Source organism: Abramis brama, assembly GCF_963993115.1.
Source record: "Abramis brama genome assembly, chromosome: 9".
Classification (NCBI taxonomy): Eukaryota; Metazoa; Chordata; class Actinopteri; order Cypriniformes; family Leuciscidae; genus Abramis; species Abramis brama.
Genome location: NC_139971.1, coordinates 41,683,416 through 41,706,527, shown reverse-complemented (window position 1 = coordinate 41,706,527; position 23,112 = coordinate 41,683,416). Strand labels below are relative to the sequence as shown.

General features: G+C 36.1%; 2 protein-coding genes across 2 annotated transcripts in view; both read right to left on the bottom strand.

Moving 5' to 3' along the window:
* The window catches only part of LOC311089879 (uncharacterized protein), an 832,216-nt gene that overhangs the window by 548,970 nt on the left and 260,134 nt on the right, over positions 1 to 23,112 (bottom strand). The window lies entirely within an intron of this gene.
* Positions 1 to 23,112, bottom strand: part of LOC311089881 (uncharacterized protein) — a 58,032-nt gene that overhangs the window by 12,625 nt on the left and 22,295 nt on the right. Inside the window, exons 4-9 of the mRNA XM_084124912.1 lie at positions 22,779 to 22,952; positions 21,041 to 21,214; positions 20,717 to 20,890; positions 17,715 to 17,888; positions 17,463 to 17,636; positions 7,787 to 7,960 (exon numbers count right to left, since the gene is read on the bottom strand). Coding sequence (XP_083981038.1) covers positions 7,787 to 7,960; positions 17,463 to 17,636; positions 17,715 to 17,888; positions 20,717 to 20,890; positions 21,041 to 21,198 — 854 coding nt within the window. The 5' untranslated portion in view covers positions 21,199 to 21,214; positions 22,779 to 22,952. The remainder of the gene's footprint in view (positions 1 to 7,786; positions 7,961 to 17,462; positions 17,637 to 17,714; positions 17,889 to 20,716; positions 20,891 to 21,040; positions 21,215 to 22,778; positions 22,953 to 23,112) is intronic.

Genomic DNA, 23,112 nt, shown 5'->3' with positions numbered 1-23,112 from the left:
TCTGATCATGCTCAGAAAATTTCAGCACTTGAGAACAATGCCAACATGCAAGATGAGCGTATTTCAGTTTTGGAAACTTCCTGTGTTTCATTGTCGGCAAATAACGCTAAATTGCTGGCTAAAGTGGCTGATCTGGAATCACGTAGTCGCCGCAACAATATTAGGCTACTCGGCCTACCTGAATCAATTGAGGGCGGACAGCCCACTTCCTTCTTCGCGGGGCTTCTGATGGAGGTGTTCGGTGAGGGTGTTCTGGGTTCTCTGCCGGATTGTGACATGGCTCATCGTGCTCTCATTGCTAAGCCGAGCCCAGGTCAGCGGCCTCGGCCAGTTATTATACGCCTTCTAAGGTACCAGCAGAAAGTGACTATCATACGTGAAGCTAGAGCTAGAAGGGGAAGGCTTCAGTACCGTGGAACATCTATCGCGATCTATGAGGATTACACTCCCGAAGTAATGGAGCAGCGATTCAAGTATCGTGAAGTTATGTCGGACCTTTATAAACTTGGACTTAAGCCTGCGCTACTGTTTCCTGCAAGACTTTCCATCAATGCGAAGGAGGGAGGTAGGAAAATGTTTTCCTCAGCTGATGAAGCCAGAGACTATATATGCAGCATTACTCCTTCCTGCTAATTAACGTAGAACTTACTGCTGTTTTTCCTTACTATGCGTTGCAGTTTTGGGCTTTGTTGTTTTATTTTAATTTGCTACTCAACTGCATTGATATGCCATATTGCTCTTTTTGAAGGCTTGGTTGTTTTTTTGATACCGTTTGGACAGCAGTAGTTCTGTCTCGACTTTTCTGCTTTAGCCTAATATTTTTTTTTATTTTATTTTTTTGTTTTGTTCCTGCTGATGGCTGGTTGATAGTCTGAGACCTGATCTGGTTTGTCCTTTTGCTCTGCTTATGAGTAGCTAATGTGAGTTTTTAGTTTGGCACTCCAGAATATAGTAGTCTTTGTCACATACACTACTCATAATTTGTTTAGTTATTAATTTATCTGATGTAGGCTATTTACTGTGAAACCATTAGGAACCGATAAATGATTAAAATAAAGTAAAAATATTTTTCTTTTTATAGAAAACAATTATTCTTATTTATGTGGGTTTTGGGACTCCCTGAGTCATTTATTCTTTATAGTTATTGCTCAATTATGGATTATTTGTTTTGCTTGTTTAGTCTTTTTTGTTTTATATTTGTCTTTGTTTTTGTTTGTCTAAAATTTGTTAACATTGTTGTCCTCGCCACTGCTCCTTATACCCTATTTGTTATATGCCTACTACTTATTTGTGAGTTATTGATTTAATTAAAGGATTAAAAGTCATTCATCTCAACATCAGGAGCCTTGCTACTAAAATTGATTTTCTCAGGGTATGGGCTGCTTTACATAAACCTAATATAATCACTATTTCTGAATCATGGCTTCATAACAGAATCACTAATAATGAGGTGGGAATTGATAATTATGTTTTATATAGAGCTGATAGGACATCAAGAGGAGGAGGTGTTGCTACTTATGTTGATACAAATCTGGTTTCTGAGTGTGTCTTTCCTAATGTTGAGCCTACTAACTTTGAGTGTCTTTTTACTAATATAATTTTTCATGAAAATAAACAGCTTACTATCGGTAATATTTACAGACCTCCCTCTGCTCCCACTGATTCCTTAAATGGTATCTTGGCTACTATTAATTCTCTTGATAGACACAATGAACTGATCATATTAGGTGATTTTAATAATAACTGGTTGGATCGATCTTCCTCAGGTGATAGAAATCTTTTGGGTAGTGTAAGCCTTACTCAGTTAATTAAAGAACCCACGAGAGTTGATGGCCGTTCTTCTACCTTGCTTGATCAGATTGTTTTAGTGACCATTCTATAATATACTGCATTTGGAAAATTAAAATACAGAGTTCCCCCTATATATATATCACAATAAGGCAATGTAAAAATATTAATGTTGATTATTACATACGTGATCTAGTAGATATTAGATGGGACAGGCTTCAACTAATTCCACTTGTGGAAGAGGCATGGAATTTCTTCTATACTGAAGTTAAAACCGTAATTGATAAACATGCTCCTGTGAGAACGATTAAAGTCAAAGGTAGACATTTACCATGGATAAATTCTAGTTTACTCCAACTATTCAAACAAAGGGATAAAGCTTTGGTTAAATATCGTTTATCAAAAGATGAATCGGATGGGATAATATACAGGCAGTTAAGGAATAAATGTAAAACTGAAACTAGGAATGCCAAATCTAATTATTATAGAGACTGCTTCTCTCGTGATTTCAATAATCCTAGGCAATTCTGGAATCACTTAAATAACATTCTTAACAAAAATAAAAAAACTTCTGTGAAACAAATATGCAAGGATAATGACATTTTATCTGATCCTTTGCATATAGCTCATGCCTTTAATCATCATTTTTCGTCTTTATGTAGTTTAAAATCTGTTTGCCCTGATGGTTTGGCATGGTCTTCTTATTCTTCTATGCCTGCTGGTTCTTTTTCATTTAAAAAGATCATGCCTACTGATGTCTTTAATGTATTACAGGACCTTAAATTAAAGTGTAGTATAGGACCAGACGATCTGGAAGCTAAGTTTATCAAAATTGCAGCTCACATATTGATGTTTCCTCTTGCAGATCTTTTTAATCTATCATTAACTACTTGTACTGTGCCACAAATTTGGAAAGCTGCAAGAGTGACACCTCTTTTCAAAGGTGGAGATCAATCTGATGTGAATAATTATCGTCCGATTTCTATCATTTGTGTAGTTGCTAAAATATTTGAAAAATTAATTTTTAATCAACTAACTGAGTACATTAATAATTATAACATTTTATCTCCACATCAATCTGTCTTTAGATCCAATTTTTCTACTTCAACTGCTCTCTTAAAATTGACAAATGATGTTTTCTCGGGTTTTGATAATGGTCATTTCACTGGAGCTGCTTTTATTGATCTCTCAAAGGCCTTTGATATGGTTGACCATTATCTTCTACTGGATAAGCTTTACTCTATTGGTTTGAATAAATATGCTGTGCTCTGGTTCAACTCTTATTTGCATAATAGACGTCAATGTGTTGTTTACCAAGGATTCCAGTCAGATTATTTAATTGTTGATAAAGGTGTTCCTCAAGGCTCTACTTTAGGCCCCTTACTTTTTTCTATTTTTATCAATGACCTGGCACATGTTTGTTCTCATTGTGAATTAGAGCTTTATGCTGATGACACTGTCATCTATACCTCTGATCGGGATTTGCTGCAAGTTCAAAGAACTCTTCAATCTGACTTTGATAAAGTACAACAGTGGCTGTTCATTAATAAACTTCTGTTGAACATGAAGAAGTCCTGCTGCATGGTGTTTTCTACGATACAAAATCGTCGTTGTGCTTCCTGTTTTGAAATAAAGTTTTTAGATGGGTCCCTTATGCAGATTGTGGAGGAATTTAAATATTTGGGCCTCTGGCTTGATTCCAACCTTACCTTTAAGATACACATTGCTAATATCATTAAGAAAGTATATGGATGTCTTAACACTCTGTACAGATCAATTAATTGTTTTTCGACTCAAGTCAGGAAAAAAATTATTTCTCAACTGGTAATACCAATTATTGATTATGCAGACATAGTTTACACTAATACCTTTGAGACCAATCTTAAACCCCTTAATGTTGTATTCAATTCTCTTTGCAGATTTATATTGAACTGTCCATTTAAACTCATCATTGTTTTATGTATGATTCACTACACTGGTTGCAACCGAAACCACGTAGGGATTACCACTGGATTCTGTTTATTTTTAAATGTGTTCATTCCATTTGTCCTGCATACCTGAAACAGCACTTAATACCCTATTGCTCAACGTACTCACTTAGACACCTCCAATGTTCAACATTTTTTTTGGTACCAAGGTTACTTTCTGTAGCTGGTAGGAGAGCATTCCAATATAAAGCCCCTCATGACTGGAATAACCTTCCTCTTTTTTTGAGGTCTATTTCTACATTTGGGTTATTCAAATCGTCACTTTTTTCTTTTCTTAAAACTACATGTTCTTGTAATTAGGGACACCAATGGTATTACATATAATTGGTTCATGTAAAAAAACATTTAGTAATATGTGTACAATTATGACTTACTTTGTTATTTTCTTTATCTTGATATTCTTTTACATTTCCATGTGAGATGTGACGTTATCCTGTATGTTACATTTTGTCATAAGGTATCATATTGATAATCGATTTATTATTATTATTATTATTATTATTTTTGTTATTATTTATTATGTATTCGGTTGATTATTTGTGAATATACTTTAATATGTGTGCTATGTTAATTATGGGTGCAAGGGCAGGTGAGCGAGGTATTGTTTTGTATATATGTTTGTATCTGTGTTTTTTGTATATGTACTGTGTGATTAACCTTTGTGTCTGTACATATGCGCAGGACCCCCTTGAAAATGAGATGATACATCTCAAGGGGTTATCCTGAAATAAATTCAATTCAATTCAATTCAATTCAAAATGTAGGCCTATAATCTTTTTTCTTTTTCTTTTTTACAAAGAAAGAGTACACTTGAAATATTGTTGAAATTGTAATTATTGTTGTAATTGTAACATTTTTAATAAAATAGCAAAACATTTACAAGATAGATGTAAGCGAAATCTTAAATGGTCAATATAAGTCTTCTTCTAAATACATCTTTTGTCCTTGCATTGTGGCTCAGTCAGTGTCACACCTGAATGAATGGCTAATTATGCAGAGTCATTATGCAGAGTGGGTGGGACATTGTAATCTAAGGTGTAAACTACTCCTCCCCCTCGCATATTGGCTTTCCAAGCAAAACCGGTTTTACACCATTTAAATCAATGTATTTTTTTTGTGAACGATAAAGCAAGACTATTTTCACATAATTTTGAAGCTAGAACTCAAAGGGACAACATCCATTAGTCAAAAGTCTTGTGGACACATATTTAATATGTGTTTTGTGGTCTTAATTCAGCAACTTTCATTTTAATTTTTTCCAATAACCACGCATAAACATTATTCTCTTAAAAATACAAACATCTACATACACGTTGCTCGCATATTATGGTAGCCCTGTTTGTGCTATATAGAGTGAATTTAAACCTTTGCCATTAACATGTTTATAAATAACTGAAAAAAGCACAAATGTCAGAGCATGTCAGAACATCTCAAGGACCCCCAAAACAGCTTGGTCCCCAGAGGGTTAAGGTCAATATGATACATTTCCTGTTTGAACCTATAACTGAACTATAACCTAAAATGATTGTTATTAATGTGTTTAGCATCTGTATCTCTCACTATGGGTAGGCTATAGAGCACTATCAGTGTTGTGCCTGAATGGTTCATTGAACGATAGTTCATGAACTTGTTCATATTTTGGGTGAACGTGAACTGAAAGTAGCCTACTGTATTACTGCCTGATGAACGTTACTGTGAACTTGTTCATTCTGGTGTCTGTTAACTTCGTTCAACAGAGTGCCAGATTTCTATAGAGCTTTCCAGGCGAAACCCCGGCGTAACGGTCCTCCACGACGGGTTCCGTCAAGAGTGAGTATGTGAGTGAGAGTGAGTGTGTGAGAGTGCGAGCAACAGCGAGTGTGTGTGTGCGTGCGAGTGAGCGACAGTGAGTGTGTGTGTGCGTGCGTGCGAGAGCAATTGTGTGTGTGCGAGTGAGCGATTGTGTGCGCGCGAGTGAGTGAGCGAGCTACAGTGTGTGTGTGTGTGTGTGTGTGTGCGCGAGTGAGTGAGCGAGCTACAGTGTGTGTGTGCGCGCGAGCGAGCGAGCACATTGAGTGGGTGTGTATTTGAGTGAGTGCGTGTATGTGCGAGTGAATGTGTGCGTGAGACGGCTCGCGGTGACTGGTCAGAAAGCAAAGTGTAGTCTGACATATTTCTTGTCCATCCACGACATGACAAGATTTTTAGGAGTCAAAATCGTGTAATCTGACACCGTGACTATCGTAACAGACACAAAATTCTTGTAATCTGAACCAGGCATATGATCACCGTGAATCATCTTACCCAAACATTGGAGTGTCCGTGCTCAACTAAGGCAGAGGCGGCATCTATATATCTATCTATCCATAATGATTCAGTTCGACTCCCAAGACAAGACGATGCTCACCCGACTGGCCAATAGGAAAGTGGCCCCGCCCATGACACAATTTTCACAGTGAAAGCAGAATCCTGACACAAGAGCAAGAAATTGCATCGAGAGCAAAGAAAAGCATTTTCAGAGAAACACTTTTTTTTTAGAGAAAATGTTTTCACACTGATAGCAAAATATATATATATATTTGAGAGTTTTTTTCAAAGTATTTTGAGAGAGATTTTTTTTGTCAGAAATAATTTTTAAAAATTCAAATTTATATTTTTTTATGTTCTATGAGAAAATACTTTCTCTCAAAACTTTTTTTAGTCTCAAATATTATTATTTTTTTGCTATTGGTATGAAAACTTTTTCTCTCAAATATTTTTTTTCTCTCATGAAATGCTTTTTTTTGCTATCAGTGTGATAACTTTTTCTCTCAAACTTTTGTTTTCTCTCAGATCATTTATTTTCTCGCATGTAATAAAGACACAATTCTCTCTCCATAGGCCTGCTACTATGGCCAAAACTGACCTGCGCTTGGTACTTGGTGGGTGTCAATTTAAGACCCTGCTTTCATCAGATCACAAAATGCATCACTAAGGAAAATTATTTTCCATAAAAATAATGTAAACTCAGACTCTTCATGAGATATTGAGTGAAAGTGATTTGGTTAAATTGTTTTATGTAGAAGTGATTTTAAAGGGGTCATATAATGGTACATGCACTTTTACAAGTTGATTGTACTGAAATGCGTGTTGACAGTGCCTGTACACAACCATCATAAAATGATAAAAATCCATCCAGTGTTTTTTTTTAAATCTTCTTATATGTTTGACACTCTCACAAAATCGACGCCCCTCCCACGATTGTGATTGACAGCACTGTGTTTCAACACAGACCCGCCCTAGCTCGTGAGCGAGCTGTCTGTCATCATAGTGCATTGATATGCTGGAGAAGAATGGCGTCTAAGCGATTGTTCTTGGGTGTAGCCTAATAAGGAACACAGCAGTCATTTTATTGATGTTTTTGATGGAATATTCCCAAAGCATTGACGCGGGGTTCCCTCGCGGGGATTCCCCACGATCAACTGCGTTACAGGTCAGTATAAAGCTGGTTTTGCTAAGGAGCAATTCCTGAAAAAAGGATCCGTACCAACTATTCGTGTTCCTGCTGCACCTCCAGAAGAACTGAAGTGATTGTAACGTTTTATTAACATTTATATTAATATTTATATTAATCTTTGCGTATCGCTTGCTGCACGCTTCATGATGAATGCGGCTGTTTACACTCAGGGTACATTACGCCATGTTTTCTATGTACGACGTTCTCAATATAATTCATAATCCCACGTTTATAATGAACAATGCGTTATGGTTATTGTATTATTGTGTTAGAAACGGTGTACGCACAGAACAGAGGGCGGGGTGAGCAAAGCTCATTATCATTTAAAGACGTACGCACTTAAACGGCGTGCTGAAAACAGAGCTGTTTTTGACCAGGTAAAATGAGTGTTTTCTTACAATACTAATGAGAATTTTTAATTAAAGTATATTACAAACTTTTAATTTAGACCCTAAAGAATCATATTAGCTTGTACAAAAATGGCATTATATGACCCCTTTAAGCATTTTGATTCTTGTATGTGAACATTACTGACCTCAATATCTCCAGTTTACACTGAGAATGCTTCAGTACGTCACACAAGTTCTCCAGTCCTTTGTTTTCTATTTGATTCCCACTGAAGTCCAGCTCTCTCAGGTGTGAAAGATTGTAACACATTGATTGAGTCAGGAGATAGCACTGATTCGCTGTAATACTGCATCCACACAGACTGAGGACAAAGAGAAACAACAATGGCTCAAATACATGTATATTCACCATGAGTAAGAGTCATACAATATAATACAACAACAACATGGAAACTTAATTATAAAACCATAAACCATGAAAGAAACATAACTAGAAGGAAACTAGTTATAACTCAGGTAATAATTAAAACAACTTTAAAACAACTGTGAGTTATAAATGTACATTAAGACAGTTTCAATATAAAACCGATGGAAAAACTGAATCAACAAATTTATTAGAAATATAAATCAGACTATTTTCTGATTTTTAACGTGACAAAAATGAAGAAAATAATGAATAAATCAAAATTAAAGTCAATTTTGTGTAGTTTAACATCACTAATACAATTTGTACTTAAAGCTGCAGTACAGAATATTTTTGGTTAAAAAAAAGAAAAACCTTACCCAATTCACGACAGTAAGCTTATAATGATTTATTATTTAAGACAACAGGTCAGATTTTGTGGAAAATTTTTGTTTGATGTAATTTATCTTTCAACGTCATTTCCATAAAGAGAAGATTTAATAATTACAGCATTTGTAATTAGTTCGTAACTAATAAGCAACATTATTATTACACTCAGTGTAAATTACAATCTTTTGTTGTATATTGCACACCTGTACATACAGATGGTCTATTTGTTTATTTTGTTATGTACAGTATATACATATGTGTGTCTTTCACATATCTTTATTATTTATCTTGTATTTTACTACAGTTTGTGTCCTGCTGTTCCTCTGTGAACTGAACGCTTCCTCTGTCACCAAAGCAAATTCCTTATGTGTGCAAATATACTTGGCATTTTGGCAATAAAGCTCTTTCTGACTTCTGACATTGTAAATAAATGTACGTTAAATGTCGACATTTAATGTACATTTATTTACAGTCTTTAAGTGTGTTTGTAATAAACATCAAGCCAGCATATTAAAGGGTTAGTTCACCCAAAAATGAAAACTCTGTCAGTAATTACTCACCCTCTTGTTGTTTCAACCCCGTAAGACCTTCGTTCATCTTCGGAACACAAATTAAGATATTTTTGATTAAATCTGAGAGCTGGATCACTTAGGCTTCTAAGACATTATAACTTGCTGGCCCAGAAAATGTATTAAAGACATTGTTAATATAGTCCAAGTGACTACAGTGGCTCAATCTTAAGTTTATAAAGCGACGAGAATACATTTTGTGCGCAAAAAACAAACAAAAATAACGACTTTATTCCACTATTCATTTCCTTCTCTCTGGGCCTCGAGTTTTTTCACGTAGTGTTTTAGCGTCTGTGTTGTACGTCACACGTAGGCTCACTATTGGCCGACACTGGTCATGTGTGTGATGCATGTCGTACAACACAGAAGCGCTGCGCTAAAACACTATGTGAAAAAACTCGAGGCCCAGAGAGAAGGAAATGAATAGTGGAATAAAGTTGTTATTTTTGGGTTTTTTTGCGCACAAAAAGTATTCTTGTCGCTTTATAAATTTAAGATTGAGCCACTGTAGTCACTTGGACTGTATTAACGATGTCTTTAATAGATTTTCTGGGCCAGCAAGTTATAATGTCTTAGAAGCCTTTAGAAGCCTAAGTGATCCAGCTCTCAGATTTAATCAAAAATATCTTAATTTGTGTTCCGAAGATGAACGAAGGTCTTACGGGGTTGGAACAACATGAGGGAGAGTAATTACTGACAGAGTTTTCATTTTTGGGTGAACTAACCCTTTAAGTCCCTTTGTAGCCAATAATTGTATCCATTAAATCCCATCTTTGATAATCAAAATGACATACTGAAACATTTTTTGTCCTATGAAAATAATTTCTTTATGTCTTAAAATCAGTTGAATGTAACTCTACACCCTAACTCTGTCGCCTTTGGCTTTTGGCTTGATTAGTTGGGGACATTTAATTTAATATTCAACAATATTATTGATCTGTCTGCATTGACACCATTATATGAGAACTGAACTGAGCTGGACGATGACATCACTTTTCTCTAGAGCGGCTACATATATAAATTAACTTAATAACTTTTTACTTGCTTAAGATGGACTATGGCACTATTTTCCTCTAGGTTTGTTTCTTTTAGACACAAACTTTGTTGCATTATTTTCCTGTTATCACTGTAAAGCTGCTTTGAAACAATCTGTATTGTAAAAAGGGCTATATAAAGGTGACTAATCCGTTGATATGCAAATTAGTTCATGCCTCCATTCAAACTGCTTTTTTGAGACTATCTTTGGTAAATTGCAGTTTTGAGGAGAAAATACCCAGCAATGGGTTAGGGTTAGGGTTAGACCGATGAATTTGCATACGTTTGGTCTTAATATGTCTGTTTGGTGTTTTTAATATGCTTTAACTATATATATATATATAAAAAAAAAAAAATCACCACAGGGGGATTTTAATACTAAGATTCCAAAGTTTATTTATTTTTCCGTCCAAAGTTTTGAATTTAACTGGAATATCACATGAAACATTTGCGAGCAGCATTTCCATCCAGTGAGTTGAAGACACTTCAACTCACTTCCTGATAGACTGGTGTTAGATATCAATAAGAAAAGTAGGAGAAGCCATTGTATATTATAATTTCTGTATTTAATAAATTACTTGCATCTCAGAGCATGCAGATGAAACAAACGTGTTGTCTTGCTTTTGGAGATGGAGACCTGCTTTTTAGGAATGCAGTCTGTAGGTTTCAGTAAGTCAAATTTAAGACCTTTTTAAGACATTTTAAGACCATAAAGATTGAAATTTTTGCATTTTATAAAAAACACAATTATTGTTGATTTTAGTTGATCATAGTTGATCATAACTAGAGAGGAAATGATGAGATGATTAAAGTGACCAAAATTATCACGGTTATCACAGAATCCTGTTCAAAAAGTACTAATATTACAGAATGAAGTCAATTCAATAAGTTTTATGTTGAAAAACAGCAAATAACAAATTGATTATAGCATCAATATGCACTTTTTGTTTACATAAACATTAAAATACCATTAAAAATGATGGCCAGGTTTTAAAAGAGTGTCTTGCAACATGTTATCTACTAACATGTACTGTTCAAGTTCAAATAAAGTTTTGACAAAAAAGGTTTTATACAAAGATAAACCTCATATTTCAGCCTTTAAATATTTTTTTATAAAAAGAATGAGTCAAAAAAAAAAAAATTACTGACATTTACACATTAGCTTATATTTATTAGTAGTGTTTGGGTGCACCCCCATCCTTCATGTTGACTGAGCTTTCAATGTTGTTATGGAAAGGGGTGATTGGTTGGTTCCTGTCACATGACCTGCGGTGCGTAATTCTGAAAAGTTTAGATATTTTTCATCTCGTTGCGCATGGTAAAAAAATGTGCGCGTCACTTCAATTACTTCACTTACATTTGAACAAACTTGAGTGTGCAAAAGACGAGATATGTGAACGGCCTCTGGCGAGCTAGCTCATATCAAGCCACGAGCTACTGGTAGCACGCGAGCAACGTGTCTGAGACCCCTGCTCTAGGGCTCCGCTTTGTAGGCTACAACTCGATACTTTTTTGCTACTTTGTAATAACTTTCTGCGACCAGCGTTTCTGGAAATGAACGAGGGTAAACACTTGCCTGAGTCTGTCTAAATGAAATTTAAGACCTAGGATGAAAATCTGGCCGTTTTTAAGACTTTTTAAGGCCTTAAATTTAAAGTTCAGAATTTTAGACTTTTTAAGACCCCGCGGACACCCTGAGTCAGGTAAGACGGTTCTGGTAGGTAATTATACCGAACAACTTTGACAACAGATTCAGGTATTTCTGAACGTCCAAAACAGCATTTCAGATGCTGTGCAACGAGATCAGTCCACTGGTTAGTCCAGTTATGTCATCTCATTGTGCAGTCACATGACTTTTTAATGCGCATCAAGGAATTAATTTGGTAAATGTGTCTCTATCATGGTTTATGCATGTTTTCTTGTTTAATAAAAAATTCATCCAACTCAGTTTTTTATGAACAATTTTTATAATTTATGCACATCTTGGTAATTCCATGCACTGTTTTTTTATGCAATTTCTCAAAATGTGCATATAGGTGGGTCATGAAAACATAGCTATTGTTAAGAGTGCTGCTAGCCTGCTAATGAAATTAGTACATACAGGAAATTAGAAATATCAAATAAGTTAAATATTAATAGAATGTGTGAAGAAGAAAAAAAAACATCAGGTTGAATATGCCAGTCTAGTTTAACTTTGCTGTTATCAGGGTTCGTACACATTTCTACCAAATAAATTTCAACGACTTTTCCATGACTTTTGAGGCAAATATTTATGACCTAACGTTCCATGAAACGTCTGTGTATACGTGTAAAATAAGAATAAAAATACATGTTAAAATTTTAAATCACAGCATATCTTAGCTAATTAATGACAAGCTATGTGGTTTAATACAAAAATAAACATTTATTTAAATAACGCTGACACACCAGTAAGACGGTTAGATAAAATGCTGTGTCTGACCCTCAGAACTCCACGGTGTAGCAACGGATTAACATACACCAGTGAGAGGCAACAATGTTAGTCAAAGTAAATAACAGTGTTCAGTAACACTGACAGTAACTTTACAAGGTGGCCAGAGACTAATTTTGTATTCCAAAAGTTTGAGATATAAATACAGATTTGCCTCCTATTTGCTATTAATCTAATTGGATAACTATGATAACGTCCCTATTTGAATTCCTCAAAAACAGTTGTTTATTTTTTTTCTTCATTTCTGCAATTTACATCCAAGTACAAACTGCAACTGCCAGACGTTAGTTACCCCATACCAGAGTCAGAAATTAACTTACAATTGATTTCCAGGGGCATTTTCTTTCCCTCAAAAGTGCAATTTCTATGATTAACTGTGTTGTCTTTACTTAAATCAATCAGAATACTATATAGACTGTTACCAATCAAATTTTATCATTAACAAAAGACATATTTACACTGCAAAGGTAGAACAAGCTGCATCTGAAATAGCATAAATGTTTATTTACACAGACTGTTTAATGTTACTCATAAATTATAAAGTTAGCAGGAACTCATTACAGGGACATTATTGTTAATCAATGCTCTTGATTAATAGAATCGATAAAAATGTTTTTGTGTTTAAGGAAAGTGCATATCATATTCTGGGTACGCAGATACAACACTATAAGAACCACTTATGAATTATTTTAATGCTTTTTATGCATTAGAAAATGAAGACTACACATATGGGTGCTTTCACACTTGGTTCGATTGCCTGTTCCGAACCCGAGTTCGATTGCTTTTTTTTAACCTTTGGTTTTGGTTTCAAAGAAAAGATACAGAAACACACTTGCGTCTGTCTGCCGCAAAAGTATTAAAACCGTTCCAAAGACAGCGGGATGTCCGCCGAAGACAATTTTTGTGGAGGCAAGCAGAAATCATCTCTCTGCTTGCAGTGCGTCAATCCCGCTTTTCGTCAAGGTAAGTGTATAGACCCTTTTGCAGTTGTTAAACACACACGCACGCAGGCACGCACCACATTATACGTCATCAATAGCGGTTCACTTCCGCGATTTGGTACGATTGCGTTCATATCAGAAGCGAACCGTACCCGAGTTCACATGAACCGTACCCCAGACCACCTTTTTAAGCGGCCTCGAGTACGGTTCGCGGGTGCGCACCCGAGTTTGGAAAACAGCGTTCACATCATCCAAACGAACCGAACTCTGACGTCATTCGAACCCGGGTGCACACCAAAAGTGCTAGTGTAAAAGCACCCTAATCGAGCCCAGTCTCCTGGTACTGCGTATCTATAGCATGAGCTCATGCTTTAATTTTGCGTACTCTTTATACGCATAAATGACCTTTTACATTCATCCAATACTTTTTTTAGCGTGCATATGATACGAAATATAGACAGTCACCCAACCAATTCTATCCAACGGGTATATTTTGCGTACCAGATTCACGTAAAAAAATACTTTTGCGTACAATGAGCACGCTACAGATAGGTTACGCAGAGTGAGCGATCGTGATGCTGTATATTGGGTCTAGCCCGAGTTTAAGCACTCTCACAAACACTCCCATTAAATCAGGGAAGCTGACGACACTGCGAAATTAATCTCTTACATCGATTCTGCACTTATTATTGGAGAATTCGCGAGTTTCAGTGAGAGAGCGCACGCACTGAACAGAACTCTTCGTTTCAGCGATGACTTATCTGAATGCCTCTGATCGGCCATCACACTCAAAAGCTCAATGGAAACATGTGCGATTGGTTAAAATGCTCAACGCTGCTAAACGAAATCTGATGGAAATGCTGCAAGTGGGATGGATCGAATGTATGTTAAGTTTTGTCTAATTTGTTTAAATAATATTATCACTAATGCCTGGTTCAGATTACACGATTTTAGCCCGATTTTGGCACGATCCGTTTGACTTATGCCTGGTTTAGATTACACAATTTGTTTGTCTGTTACGATAGTCACTGTGTCAGATTACGCGATTTTGACTCCTAAAATCTTGTCGTGTAGTGGACAAGAAAGATGTCAGACTACAAGTTGCTTTCCTACCAGTCATCGTGTGCCGTCTCACACGCACACATATACACATGCACTCACACACACACATTCTCGCTCACACAAACGCACTCACGCACACACACACACACACACACACACACACACACACACACACACACACACACACACACACACACACACACACACACACTCGCTCACACAAACGTGCTCACACGCACGCACACTCACTCACGCACACACGCTCACTCACTCGCAACCCATCGTGGAGGACCGGAAAACGTGACGTGACGTCGGTGGTCGGCCACTATGACACACTATAAGAGATGAAACGATTTAATCTTGCGTCCCGATGCCCATTCGATCCCCACAACACCCTATGTAACTTACGTCTGAATAACGTACGTGTGGATAAACGTCTGGATAACGTACTTCTGGTTATTAACACTTAGGCTATTCTATTATCTTTCCTATTGTACCTTTTTAATTTGGGATATGATCATTCATAACACACTGTTTTCATGTTTTTTGGGTTGTACAACAGTGTAGACACTATCAGTAAAATATATCTTATTTATATATGTTTATATATTTATTTATTCATTTATATATGCATTTATGTGTGTGTTTAAAGGTAATATTGCTGCCTATGTAAATCAAAAACAGAAGTAAGGTTAAAAAAATAAAGGTATCCTATTAATTTATTTTTTAACTGGTCATTGACTGATTTTAATTTACCTGTTAAATGTAATGTTTTATGGGTTTCTCTGTCTGTTCTGTATATGCTGCATGTCTCCTCAATCGAAACCATCTGATTCAGATCAGCTCATTAATAGGGACTTTATACAAAAGAGACATGTAAAATGTGTGTTGCTGAGTGACTTCATGACTCAGGGTTGGGAATCCCTGTGCACCACCCCAACAAGCATATATAGTCTGGAATAAATATGCAGGGCACAACACTGTGTTTGAATGTACTGTGAATGCATGGCAGCGGGAACTAGGGGTGCTGAGGACCCCCCTGCTGACAGCACGAGAAATTAAAATGATATGACTTGAAATAAAGTTTTTGTTTTCCAACAGGTTTTTAATTGTCCACCTTTATTCATAAAATTGTTTAAAATATAATTTCGTTTTTATATGATGTCAAATGTGGTTTTGTGATTTTGAGAAATTAATATATTTCAAAAGTCGATCTGACGTAAATGTGACTACGCTAAAATTAGAATATTCAAACGAGAAAACAAACTCAGCTAACTATGGCGAGTCAGAAGATATCTGATTTCTTTACAAATCCATCAAAAAATAAATAAAAATAATCTAAAAATTAATCGGAATATGATATGATTTTTTTTTATTGTCATATATGTCATCTTAATGTCAGGTTTCTTAAATTAAGTCAATAAATTAAATCAGAATGTAAAGACATTGTGTATGTTACTAATACAATGAAATCAGTAGCCTATCAATAAAATCCATCTTATTGGATGGATATCTGTCTTATTTCTCCATTTTATTTTTCGTGTTCGCATTTATGAGGAAAAAAAACAATGTTATGGACTTGACAGTTCTCCATTACGGACGTGAGCGTTATACCGAAATCTGCTGGCCATTGAGAGGACACTGGTCAAGTCACTGGAAAAGACGCCTAGTTGGAACGACAGGGTCACAGAGCATTTTCTTGAAAAGGAACGTTGGGCAGAATTTACGTATAAATAAATGGACAATTTTTATGATGTAGGCCGAAAATGAGCTTCCCCTCTTTGAAAGACCAGCAGCCGCCACTGCCCGATACAGATCCCATCCCCTTTAACACCTTTTTTAAACTAGGCATTTCATTTAGACATGTTTACTAAATGTACAAAATTGCTATAGGCAGTAAAATCTGTCAAATACCAACTGCAAGATTTAATGAATTGATTTACCTTTTTTCTAACTGGCAGCCTTAAGTAATATAGCTAACACTTGTTGCAGTCTTACTATATTAAAATCTTAAATCTTGCGTAAATATAATTATAGCCTACAAATTATTATCATAATGATTATTAATAGTGTCTTCACTGTTGCCCAACCCACAAAAACATGAAAACCTGTGTGTTATGATCATATCCAAAATTAAAAAGGTACAATAGTAAAGATAATAGAATATAGCCTAAGTATTAATCCAGGCGTTTATCCACACGTACGTTATCGAGACGTTTATCCACACGCACGATATCATACGTCATTGGTCACGGCAAGGTACGCGACGATTGACACAATGATTGCTTAGTTTGCAAAGTAAATGCACAAATCACACCTCATAGTGAGCATGTGTGTGTCTGTGTATGTGAGTGAGTGCGTGTGTATGTGTGCGTGTGTGTGTACACGAGACGGCACGAGATGACTGGTCAGAAAGCAACGTGTAATCTGACATGTTTCCTGTTCGCGTGGCTACGTGGAAGCGATACAAATTCTGTATACATTTTAAGGCCAGACAAGTAGTTCGTTGAGGGTTGGTTTGTGAAGAAGCACTACACGCCTGCGCACATTTATATTCAAACGTGCATACCTATAGACTAAACTCGAGTTTTTTTAATTACTAAACTACTAATATTCGATTTTTTTGTATAAAAAACTGCTAACATCCAGAAACATAAGATCTCTTAAAAACATTTTATAAAAGTAGATTTTTTAAAAAGTACAATAATTGCTATAAAAACCATTTAACCATTTCACATCAGAATAATCTATTATCAGTTTTTAGTCTGTTCTCATTTTGGTCTCATTTTGCAGTTTGTCAGATTTCAGCATTTGAAACTTTCTACTGATAGACATGCTGAACTATCAGTCCATTAGCTCAGTTCTTATTTTCTTTAAAGGAAACACCAAAAGACACAGTGCTATAAACAATGTGACTGGTCCTGTTGTCCTAAAATAACTAAATAGTGAACTTTAAATCACACTGTAACTGCTGTAAAGTATAATGATACTAACTGTAGATTTTCCAGCTTGCACTGTGACCCGCCCAGCAGAGCACAAAGTCTTTCAACTGCAGTGCTTCCTAGTTCATTTCCACTGAGGTCCAGCTCTCTCAGGTGTGATGGGTTTGATTTCAGAGCTGCAGTCACTGCAGAACAATCTTCAGCTGTTATATCACAGGATCTTAACCTGCAATGGGAGAAATGAGAAAAACTTTTCATTCTGTTTCAAAGCACTATTTTCTTTGCTGTAAGTGAATATACTGACCTCAGTCTCTCCAGTTTACAGTGTGAATCCTTCAGTAGTTCATAAAAATGCTCCACTCTTGTGTGTTTTAGTTCATTCTCACTGAGGTCCAGCTCTCTCAGGTGTGATGGGTTTGATTTCAGAGCTGAAGTCAGGAAGCCACACTGCTTATTTTTAATACTACATTTACACAATCTGAAGATTTAAAAAAACACAAAGAACAATGACTTAGATCTATGAAGTCATCTTATTCTCTTTCCCCACTATTGTTCCCCAGAATTTTCCAGCAATCCATGTTTTCACAGTTTACAGAAAGGAAGAGAACAGAATCTCTAGTACAAAACAAGCAGCAGAAACAAGTGATTGATGTTTTTACCACATAAACATACATAAACTAACATGATCATCAAACATTAATCATCATATAAAATAAGAATGCATGAAGCTATATCAAATGATTTTGTTGTTGTTGGTTTTTAAAAGCAGAGGGTCTGTTCTTTATTTTGATATAGCCTATTGTATGCAGGGTTTTTCCTGCATAGAGAATAAACGAACCGGACGCCTCCGTGAAATTTCGTCCCACCTCCAACTGCCAACAAAATTCAGCTGGGGCTCAAGTCATTCTGAGAGTGCACGATACAGATCCGCGAATCGCAGTTATATCCGAACACTGCGGATAATCCCTGGGTCGGGTGATAAAGTAATACAATTAACATTACAATTGTAATAATTGCGGTTGGGTCGTGGGTGGACTATTAAAATCAACACATTAACGTTTTATCAAAGACACAGAACTCACATTTCTCGGTAGAACGTGTGTAACCCCTCCACCTGGGTCCTACTCCTGGCAGAAAGCGATGCATCAGGATAAAGTGTAACGACGCCCATTTGTAATATTTTTTTCTGAAGTGTTGACAATTTAGTCTTAACTAATAATTGTTACTGGTACTACCAACAAAATACTAGTGCATTCCTGGAACTGGGCGTTGTTACACTACATCCTTATGCATCGCTTTCTTCGCTTTCATAGTTTGGCTCGTCATGATGCAAAGGACCCTAGGTTGATTTTACTCCAAACCATCCCTTTAACACCAGGGATTACCAACCTGAATCTATAATTAGATAGTCTCCCTAATTATACTTTCAGTTTGGTAATCCCTGGTTGTCTGGTGTTAGTTGTGTAAAGTTATTTTGCTACTGCGTTTCCTTGTGTTATTTCGCTTCTCTATTTGAGATTAAAGTGATCTTCTGTGGACTTTTGCCCCCCAGTTTCATTTTGAGTTTACATCCTTCTTTCTAAAGCGCTTGCGCTCCCGTGCATCTGTCATGGTGTCATGAACTGCGCTCTCCATGATGACGAGGAAGTTTCAGCAAAGGTCAGGATTTGATAGATTTTAGCCCATGCATTAGCTCTACAACTAGATGTATTCATGGAGTTGAGAAACAAAAACCCGCCCTGTACAGCTATGATCAGCTGTTCGGCTGAGCTTACAATATTGTTACGGAAAGGCCTAGGCTGATCGGCTGGTGTCACATGACCTGTGGTGCGTTTGTGGCATTCTGAAAAGGTGAGAATTTTTTATCTCGTTGCGCCTGGAAAAAAACGAGTGTGCTTCAATTATTTGTACACTTGTCGCGCATCTACATAGAGGAACTGAAGACTAATTAACTGTAACCTAGGACCGGGGTTTTCAAAGTGGGGGCCGCCAGGGGGGCTGCAGCAAAAATAAAAAAAAATAAACTTTTAATGCTAATCTTTTAGAGATGAACTAATTGATCGGCTGGTGACCGGAATTGGCAGATTTTCACGTGATTTTCAGTCTGACATATGCCGATTTTATGCCAGTCAAATGCACTCGGCGTCGCGCAACATCAGCATCACATGTGCACACGGAACACACATGTAGGAAACCTTGTGAATTACGGCCGTTTCAGATCGCAAGCGCGAGTGGCGTGTTTTTTTTTCCAGTTTAATGTACAACTCATGTTCAATGAGTGCATTCACACCGCCAGCAGGAGCAGCGCGTGAGCAGTAGTAAAGCCGAGGGTTTCGGCGCCGAGTCTATTTTTGCTGCGCTGCTCATGCTCAATTAAATTGAAAGCACACTTTTGTTGGACAAAATAAATATGATTTCACACAAAAAGTACCTAAAATGCACATAATTTGCATGTATAGTGTGTTTTAACAAGAACTGGAGTAGGCTATGTCAGAAAAGTGGTGAAAGTGGTGTTTTATAACAAAAATATATATATAGAAATTAAATATTTGTGTGTGCTGTTAAGTGGTTAGAAAAAAATAAATCGGAATCGGCTAATATCTGTATCGGCAGGTCAAACTCAATAAAAAATTGTAATCGGCTTAGAAAATTGTAATCGGTGCATCTCTATAATCTTTCTGATTGGCTGGTATCAAACACCATCACATAATTTGATGTTCACCTAGATGTTTTATTTATTTATTTCTACATTTGCCATAGTATTGTCGATGGGTTCAATAACATCTTGCAAAAGGGGGGCCTTGGTCAGGACCTAGTGGTTTTTGGGGGGCCTTGTCATGGAAAAGTTTGGGAACCACTGAGCTAGGATACTAAAAGGCAGGAAACGAAAGAAAGCAGAGCCAATTACCAAACTAGAAAACTGACCAGAAGACTAAAACAGAAAACTGGACATGAAAACTTTAAACAAACTGAAAATGTGACAGTATAGTTCCCATGGGCTATTTTTAACAGTCACACTAGTTCTGTATGCTGGAAACTGTTATAACAGCAGATGTGAATAGCATAGAATTTCTGCAGAACAACAAGTACACATTTAGTACACTAAAATTGTAATTGAATCAAATTAAATTGAATGCAATTACTCGTTAGTTAGGCACCTAAAAGTAAGTATGACCAATAGGAAAATGCAGTTGCAGTTCAGGTGAAATGCTGTAGTATAAACAATGTAACCTAAGCTCTGTTGTCTTTAACTAAACAGTAAACTTTAATCACACTGTAACTGCTGTAAAGTATAATGATACTAACTGTAGATTTTCCAGTTTGCATTGTGGGTTCTTCAGTAGTTTTCCAAGGTTTTCAAATCCAGAGTCTCCTGGTTCATTCTCACTGAGGTCCAGCTCTCTCAGGTGTGATGGGTTTGATTGCAGAGCTGAAGTCAGGATGCAACACTGCTTCTCTTTAATACTGCATTTACACAATCTGAAGATAATGGGGGGGGAAAAAAACACAAAAAACAATGATCTAGTATGTCATCTTATTCTCTTTCCCCACTATGTTTCCCCTGTTGTCTTTCACTAAACAGTAAACTTTAACCACACTGTAACTGCTGTAAAGTATAATGATACTAACTGTAGATTTTCCAGTTTGCATTGTGGTTTCTTCAGTAGATCACTGAGGTTTCTCACTCCAGAGTCTCCTAGTTTATTCTCACTGAGGTCCAGCTCTCTCAGGTGTGATGGGTTTGAGTTCAGAGCTGAAGTCACAGCAGAACAGCCTTCATCTGTCATCTCACAGCCTCTTAACCTACATTATGATAAAGAAAGAGCAAGAAAATAAGACAGAAGATAAGATGATAAATTATTCTGTAAAGTCACATCCTCTTCGTAAACATACAAAACAGACATTCAGAGGAAGAGAGATCATCATTCAGGGCTGTACACTGCAACATGTACACTGAAAAAAAGATTATAACTACCTTCCTAATATCCTCTGTCTCAGCTTTTTTGGAGTGTTGCAGCCATCAAAATCAAAATTTGTTTATATTTACAAAATACAATTAAGTTAGTCAGTGAAAATATTAAAAATCCTTTCTTTGTACTTTTGCTAGTTAAATAAAGGTTAAAGAGAGTTGAATCACAGATTCTTGATTTTATCACATTTTACAAAATATGACAACTTTTCTGGACATGGGGTTGAACATTATTATTATTTATTATGCATTTATTTAATAATAATAATTATTCATATGACAGTAATAGCTAATATAATGTAAATCAAATGCACTGAAATAAATGAAAATGTATATTTCTTAAGTAAATATATTTTTTTTTACTTTACAGTAGGGAAATTACCAAACTTTTTTAATTTCTTCACTTGCATTACTCTTGAGTTTTTATTTAGTCAGAAAACTAAAAGTGCAATGTGCAGCAAAACGTTTTCGGGTTCAACCCTTCATCAGTGCCATGTGTATGAAGGTAAAAGAGTAGCAAAACTCGAGAGCACATAGATGTGAATTTGAAAACTTGTACAATAAATATTCGTACTTGTACGTTAACATTTACACTCACAGCTTCAATGTGAAAACCTGTAAAATAAAAATATGAAGTTGAATGTTGAAATTTGCACTCGCAGACAATAGTCACAAACCTGTATTCTGAATTTGAAGCTGCAGAGTAGTAGTCATAAATGTGTAAAATGCCATTCACAGAAATACAATGACAGTCACAAACTTGTAATTCTGCAACAGTTGCAAGTGCCTAATTGAGGTTGTACTGCGAATGTGAATGTAAGAAAAATATATATTACAAATATATAAAATAAATATTACAAGTTTGTGACTGTCATTGTATTTCTGTGAATGGAATTTTACACATTTGTGACTACTATGCAGCTTCAAATTCAGAATACAGGTTTGTGACTATTGTATGCGAGTGCAAATTTCAACATTCAACTTCAGATTTTTGTGTTTCCAAGCATCCCCCTGCACAAGGCAAGATACAGTAAATCCTCATGCAAGAGCGCTTAAAGCATTCTCATGTTTCAGTTGGGTTGTGACTCGTGCACCTTTCACACAGCAGCTGCAGTTTTACATAGGCGTTTTATCCAAATAAATGGGTTATTCCCTACTGTGACAGGCGGATGATTTTTGTGCAGTGTGCAGACGTGACTAATCGATAATCAAATTCATTATTTTATATTATTTATTTTGTTATAAGCTATTTTTGTATGTTAAAATAAGGTTTATGTACAGCCCTGTCATTTAGTTCACCAGATCACTAAATACTAAAGAGAATATTTTTTACAAGTATATATCTTAGTGTTCAAACTATTTTGAGCAGTTTGATTCTTGAATGTGAATGTTCCTCACCTCAATCTCTCCAGCTCACAGTGTGAATCTATCAGTACACCAGATAAGTGCTTTGCTCCTGAATTGTTTAGTTGATTCCCACTGAGGTCCAGCTCTCTCAGGTGTGAAAGGTTTGGGAATAGAGCCGAAGTCAGGGTGTGACACTGATTCTCTGTAATACTGCATCCACACAGACTGAAGACACAAAGAGAAGAGACAATTAATCAGAGCTATGATGATCAAACTAAGATATGGAAATATTTGTAATTCTCTCTATAAGCATTTTCCATTTCAGAAATGTCTATCGAACAGCAACTACATTGAATCGTTCTTCTTCAGACCGTTGACTTGTCAC